Below are 7,472 nucleotides of genomic sequence, written 5' to 3'. Positions count from 1 at the left end.
ACTCTCCAGACTTCTGGTGTGAACCCCCCCCCCAAAACATGGGCCGGTCTAAGTTCTGGTTGAAATCGATTTTCGGGCCCATCCAGATGCTTCCTTCATAATTTTGGGGCCAAGAGCGGAGCTGATCCCAAACTGCACTTTCAACAGAGCTTTGAGAGCTTTCTGGAAGATTATTATTATGCCTAAAGGCATAGTTTACACAAAAAGTAAAATTCTTTCTTTAGTCACTCTCCTCATTTCCTTCCAAACCTGAATAACTTATGTTGTTCTTTATTCAGTGTTAAGGAAAACAATTGTCTGTACAATGATGCCTTTTATCAGTGGCAGGGGCAGCTGTGGCCTAATGGTTAGGTTGCTGGTTTGAGTCTCAGTGTTGGCAGGAGTTGTAGGTGGGAGGAAGTGAATGAACAGCGCTCTCTTCCACCCTCAATACCCATGGCTGAAGTGCCCTTGAGCAAGGCACTGAACCCCAGCTGCTCCCCGGGTGCTGGATCTTTAACTGCCCACCACTCCCGGTGTGTGTTCACTTCTCACTGCTGTGTGTGTGCACTTGGATGAGTTAAATGCAGAGCCCCAATTCCAGGTATGGCAAATGTCACTTTTTTTCACTTTCACTTTATCTTATAAGTTAAAACAGTTAAAAAATTCGTAAAAATATTTTATTTTGTCTATTGAGAAAAAAAAAGGACTGGAACGACATGACTGTGTTTATAAGATGACAGCAAGTTTATTTTTGGGGGGGGGGACTATCCCTTTAATAATAAAGTGATGTGACATACAGCGATGTATGGTGACCCATACTCAGAATTTAACCCATCCAAAGTACACACATACAGCAGTGAACTCACACACACACACACACAGCAGTTTGCTCAAGGGCACAAGGGCACCTCAGTCGTGGTATTGCCAGCCCAAGACTCGAACCCACAACCTCAGGGTTAGGAGTCAAACTCTCTAACCATTTGGCTACAATTTCCCCCTAAATGAAACAACCCATCTTGGATTATAAATCTATTTAAAATATATTCATGTAATGCAAACCAGTACAATAGTTCTTAAACTCACAGAATAGATTGTTGTCGATAATTATGTTAAATTTATGGAATGTATGTTATCAACATACTTTTGTTGTAATGCTGCCTCCATGCCAGCAGGTGTCAGTGTACAATTGTCCATATTACAATTCAAATGAGATCAGAAGGAAATCAATCACAATTAGTTTTTTCAAATTATTTATTTTTTTCTCATTTTTATGCAGCATCTGTTTTATTCATTTCATATAAAAAGAGAGGTAAAAAAAAAGTTCAACAAGGGAAGTGGTTTATTCTAAGAGCAAACTGACAACACAATTTAGGGTAAAAATAAAGATGTGACATCAATGCTTTAGTGGTTTGGCGTGATCCAGCGACCGTCTAGTCATTCTGTGGAGCTTCACAGGTGGTTCTGATCAGGCTTCAGGCACCATCACCACAGTGTGACAGACCTACATCATGCCGTCATGGCTGGAGGTCAAAACTATTCAACCAGGGCATGAAAAGTTGATATAAATTGTTTTTACATGTGAGTGATTGGGTTTTTATAGGCCTCTGATTTCACTCGATGTGTTTATGAATGAAAGTGAAACGTGGACTGAAAGTGGATGGGGCTTCCAAGCCGTTGAAGCTCTGTTGATAATAAGTCATCAGAGTGAAAAGAGCAACAGGAAGCACAGACGCTTTTGTCCATGAAGCAGTGTAACAGGATATGTGGAAGGACTAGTGAAAAATTGGACATCGTGTGTATGGCCGGGGTATTTTGTAAATATGAGCAAATGTCTAGATTGGAGATTTACTCGGAGCTGGGCGACGCGGCGGAGTCCATCTCATCTGCTTCAAGGTCGTGAGGAGATGCAGGCTGTCCTCCTTTCACTCTCTTCCACTTCATCCGTCTGTTTTGAAACCACACTTTCACCTGTGGATAAAAACAACGATGCATTAAAACCGTCTGGAAATGATTACAAGAAAAAAAAGGCATACTCTCTTGAGTGATTTGAAATAATTCTGCAGCCAGCAAATCAAGAGATTTGTGACATTATTTTTGACGGCTAAGCTCCGAGGAACGCAAGTCTGTGACCCCTGTGCATCCCTCGCTCCCTGTGGAAACACAGGAACATGGACCATCTGTTCCCACACTATTTTTACATGCTCCTTCTTGACTGAATCTGTCTGCCACTCATTTTGAAAGCAAAGGGTGGCAGACAGCCAAGATATGTAGGATGCATCGGAAAAAGTGGAGAAAGGGTTGCAAAGGGATTCGGGAGAAGCCCAGATTTGTGCTGGGATCTGGCATGTGCTTGGGATTCAGGCCTGGGAAAACCATCAAGGACAAAGCTAAGTGTGGTCGGAGCCTAAGAAAAAAAGAGCCTCGTTCGAAAATCGCTGAAGGGTAAAGTCAGGGATTGATGGGATGACGGCTCTGCTTCGGAATTGTCAATCATATTTCATACAGACTCATTTAGACTTGACGGATGATGAGAGTTTTCTTCACAGTTTTCAGCCAAAAATACCACTCTAGCATGAGCTGAAGTATCTGTTGTACCTGTCTCTCAGTGAGGTCAAGGTTGACAGCGATCTCGTAGCGGCGCAGGCGGGTCAAGTAGTTGTGGTGGGTGAACTCAGCTTCCAGCTCCCGGAGCTGCTCCTTGGTAAAGGCAGTCCGTTCCTTTCTAGCCTTGCAGTTTGAGTCTGCTTTGAAGGTTGAGTCATGAATATCTAGAGGATACAAAAGAAAAAAGAGACTACAGTAGTTAGCATTAGTTTTGTGATCTATTGCAGTAAAGCATACATAAAGTTTATTTACAGAGATAAATTACCAAAATATATAAAATATTCTGTATGACTTTTTTTGTCCTGTGGAACACTTAAGAATATATTTCGTGGGCTACGTGGGTCTAATGTAGTTTTAAACCCTATTCACTGTCATTGTGCAAAAACAGAAAACAGTTGAAACATTAGTCAAAACACCTTCTTTTGTGTTCGACAGAAAATGAAAGTCATGCAGGTTTGGAATGACATGAGGGTGAGTAAATGATGACTGAATTTTCAACTATTCGTTAAAAAAATAATAAAGTCTGATGCAACACTGAAGCTCAGCTCCTCCAGGAGTGGCGTGTGTTTACATGCATGTTAAGTTTAAAACTCTGTTTGCATTAAAACATGGTTACAAGGCGTTTTGTGGGCCACACAGGGCACACATTTGCACAGAGCTCAGTTCAGATCACAGGGTGTTTGAACCCTAGTTAAAGCATGCTGGGAGTTTGGGGGTTGTCGGGGCCACAACTGACCACAGAGGACTCAAGTTAGCAAGGAATGCACCATAACATTGTTAAATCCACTAACAAAAGAAAAAAGGCTCGGATGGGTCTAGCTGAAGTATAAGAGTGTGAATTTGTGTCTTACATATTCCCTGACACTGAAAAACATTTTCTTTCAAATTTGAATGAGTTAAATGCGTTCAAATTACACAGTTTGTGTAAGTTTAATTAGTTATTTCAACCTGTGACCCTTTGTACGGCGCATATTAGAAACGGCAGCACTGAAAGAAAGCTGATGCAATTTCTGTGAAACGACTTTAATTTGTCAATGTGAGAATTCATGCTTCGTGTTCGCCAGATCCTGGCCAGACTATGAAATGGACTGGACTGCCAGATGTGAGTGGGAAAGTGGGACAAGTACTTTCTCACATATGGCGACCTGTAGCCTCTGTTCCTTTTAGAAGGCGCATTATTATCGTCATTAAAGCCCTGTTCATTTAAATGCACTGCCGAGGGTAATAAATGGAAAGGTGGTGGCAGGTTGGGGGAGAAACACCTGGCACTGTGTGTATGTGCGTGCTCCAAAAAAACAGACTCCAATAAATTTCTCCAGCAAAAGCCCATAAACATTTAGGGAGCAACCTCTCCCCTCAGTGGGGTGTCTGTTGAGATTGGCATTTTATGTAGAAGGCACTAAAGTAATTTGACCAAATTAAGTCAAAATGAATTAAATTAACATCAGTTAACAGTCAGGGAACAGTCAAAATTACTGTCTACAAATGTGTTCAACACATATTCAATGTACTAATAATATTTAAAAGAACATTCACATAGATCACATTCACATAGACACTGTATATAGTACATGATATATAAAGTATATTTAAATAACATTTATTTTCACTCAGATTTGCTTCTGTTGTCTTAATTCATGTTATTAAATTATTTTCTATGACAAGTGTATTTCTCTAAACTGAATTGAACTGCAGACTTGCGACATAAGAGGGAAAAAAAATTATGAGCACATCCTTCGTGATTCAGAATTAATTTCGGGAGCGAATATCACATCTGTTTACAATTTCATGCAATCATCGAGTGTCTGCTTGTCATTTCAGATAAAAAAATAAAAAAAAACACTTGGTTGAAAACATAATCACTACCAGCTTTGATTATCATATTCCTGCCAAAATTTTCACACCTTTGTTTTATCATTTACACCGACATTTTACAACACCTTCCCGCATATTAATTCCCACTTAAACCTTGACCCCGGTGATGGATATTTTCATGATGGTGAATTTCTCTCCAGTCAAATGGAGAGTGTGTTCTGTGGAGATCCTGTAACTGCTTAATGACAGGAAAATGTCAATGGATAAGAATGTAGAAGTGGGATCGAAGGCAAGTTATATTACAGACGTGGTCTGGCTTGTTTGGACCGCAAGTGATGTAGGGTTACATTAAGGTAACTCAGGGAAGGAAAGGGTATATTTATTCCCCATATTAGATTGTAAAGCCTGGACTGATTGTCGTAGTAATAGGTCTAGTGATGGATTTGTGCTAATCATTTTAAATGCCACTCATAACGAATACTGTCTTGCTGTTTTGGCCAATGCTATACAAAGCACTAAAGGGGAAATGTATTTATCTTTGAGAAATTTTCCCTGATTCCAGAAATGCTTTCTCAGTTTCCACAGAAAGGCTTAGAGATTAAATTAATACACCAGATGTGCCACAAACACTGAGGTACACTTTTCCTTCTCTCAAATAATAATTTCTGGACATCATTAGCCAGAAATAGTAGGACTCAAAGTAGAGTACACTACTGGGGTGCCATAAAGGTAATTTTAATAATAATTATAATAAAATCTTCTATTGATTAGTTGTAATAATATGACATCTGATACTGGACTCAAAATACTGGTTTCAGTTTCTGATCATCTGTTTTGTTGGAAGTCTATTAGACTTATATTACATTTATCCACTTATGACCATGACCATGCCAATAAAATCTGATTCTTTTGATGACATTTACATTTTAGATCTTTTACATCCTTCGTCTGAATCAAAATATCTGGGTTTAGAAAGTATGACGGAGGTTACTGAATGTCAAAACCGCCAAACAGATGATTTGAAAACAATAGCAAACACTATAAAGCTGAACTTTACCTAAGAGCCTCCAACAATTGAAGGAAACAACTGCAGAATAATGTGCACAAAATAATGTGTTATGGGTCATCCTTCATCTACATGCCTGCTATGAGGAGTTTTAAATAGAATATCTGTAGCAAAATCTATTATATCCTTAAAGAGACAAAGTTCAACCCAGATCGTCATCGTTTACTCATCCTCATGTTGTCCCAAAGCTGCATATATTTCTTTATTCTGCTAATCACAAAAGGTCATAGCTTTAAAAAAAAAAGTTTTTTGCATGTACAATGAAAGTCAGTGGGTACCACTGTTGTTTATCAATTTTTAAATAAATACTGATTACAATAATGTGTTAAACCAGATATATTGTCGCAAATAACCCTTACACTGATTTTAAATGTTTAATGTTTTACATAATGTGCTACAAATTCTGAACAGGCAAAAAATGAGATGGTTCATATGATTCAGAGTAAATAACTCCAGCCATTGCCTCATATCTCATTCACTCTTGCCTATATTACTCACCTGTGATTTCTCTTTTCCGCTTAGAGCCTTTTTTCTCTGTGTCAACCGCTGGCACGCTCTGAGGTGAGTATTCTCCCTCTAGACATGCTGTGACTGCTCCAGGCAGCCTGTCTCCACCTGCACTGTCCAAGTCAGCTCCCACCGCTTCTGCTGCCCCCTGGCACGGCTCCTGCCCTCTGCCTCTGGGTTCACAAGGAGAAAACTGCCACTCCGTTCTCTGGTACCCGCTGTGTGCCTCTGGATACAGTCTGTCCTCGCGAGGGTAAGCGTGTGGTGCCGGCACCAGGCAGGAGCTGGAGAAGTCTGTGTAGGCCAGGAAATCATGCTTTTGGTGCAGGGCAAATGGGGCCTGCTGGTAGGGCTGCAGCCCGGCTCCGGACCCTCCTGAATGGGGGCTCCTGACACAGCCCCACAGAGCACTGCCCATGTGAGGACTCCGCATGCAACTGCTGGCTGGCTGATCCATGCTGAAGAGCACACAGCACAGAGTAGACGTCCTCACAGATGCAGCTTTTTGGGTCTGGTGCAAGTCAACGAGGGAAATATCCACTTCAGCATGTGCACCTCAACGCCTCAAAGTCCACCTTTCCAAATCAATAAGCAGATGTTTGAAAGCAGACACCTTCCAGCAGTGGCCTTTCCGTTAGTCGGGTGTAAAACATCAGTTCACACACTCTCTCATTCAGCTTTCAGCCTGACCCACTACATCCACTCTCAGCTCCACACGCTCTTTTCACAGTTCTGAGACATTCCTGACAAGCGATCCCTCCTCCTTTTTAAACGCTTAGGTGGGAAAGAGTAGCAAGTTTATGGAGTGTAATGTGAGCTTGCAGAGGAGGAGTCCTGCGGTCCACATGTTGGTACTCCCCAACTCAGCCCTGCCTCATATACTATTAATCATGGGGGATTTTATATGCACATGCAATGGGATTTCCAGGTGCTGGCTTTGTCTGTAAAATATCAAATGAACACCCACAAAGGAACGTTGACCAGATCTCTTTTTTGTTTTTTGCTCTTTTATCCCAAAACCCCCAAATTCACTCTTCTGCTTTTTTATGCAATTCACATTTTTAATGGGAATTTGTACCCCGCTCAGTATGGACCGTGCTCTATCCTAGTGCTCTATAGTCTGTGTTAAGGATATGTGTATTGGCTGTGGACACAGCCTGGGGCTTCTCTCACACTGCTGGTGAAAAGGCCCGACTTAAGGAGTGCTTTCTTGCACACCTCTCGCACGCAGAAGCACTAGTACAACAAACACACAAACATGCTGTCATTCACACCAAATTAGTGTGTAAACTCATTAGCATCTTAATTATCAGAATAATTTGAAGTTATTTAGAGCATGGCTGAATAAAAATGCTGAATGAAAAATGTGTAAACAGGGCTACATGATATTTTTTTAGTAAATGATGATCATGTTCAATAGTTTGAGTAATTTTTTTATTTTATTTTTTTTTTTACTTTGAAAAAAGTCTCATGCTTTACCAAGGCTGATTTTATTTGA

At 40.6% G+C, this 7,472-nt stretch overlaps 1 protein-coding gene across 1 annotated transcript; it reads right to left on the bottom strand.

Annotated features, from left to right (window-relative positions):
• Nucleotides 1–1,215: 1,215 nt before the first annotated feature.
• Nucleotides 1,216–6,753, bottom strand: LOC113090864 (homeobox protein MOX-1). Its single transcript, XM_026256465.1, has 3 exons — nt 5,966–6,753; nt 2,578–2,750; nt 1,216–1,950 (listed from the first exon to the last, which is right to left on the bottom strand). The coding sequence occupies exons 1-3, from the start codon at nt 6,429–6,431 to the stop codon at nt 1,828–1,830; spliced, it is 762 nt and encodes a 253-aa protein (XP_026112250.1). The 5' UTR covers nt 6,432–6,753; the 3' UTR covers nt 1,216–1,827.
• Between the last annotated feature and the right edge of the window lie 719 nt (nt 6,754–7,472).

The sequence above is a fragment of the Carassius auratus genome, unplaced genomic scaffold (genome assembly GCF_003368295.1).
Source record: "Carassius auratus strain Wakin unplaced genomic scaffold, ASM336829v1 scaf_tig00214049, whole genome shotgun sequence".
Classification (NCBI taxonomy): domain Eukaryota; kingdom Metazoa; phylum Chordata; class Actinopteri; order Cypriniformes; family Cyprinidae; genus Carassius; species Carassius auratus.
The sequence above is the reverse complement of the archived record's forward strand: the minus strand, read 5'-3'. Positions and strand labels throughout refer to the sequence as shown.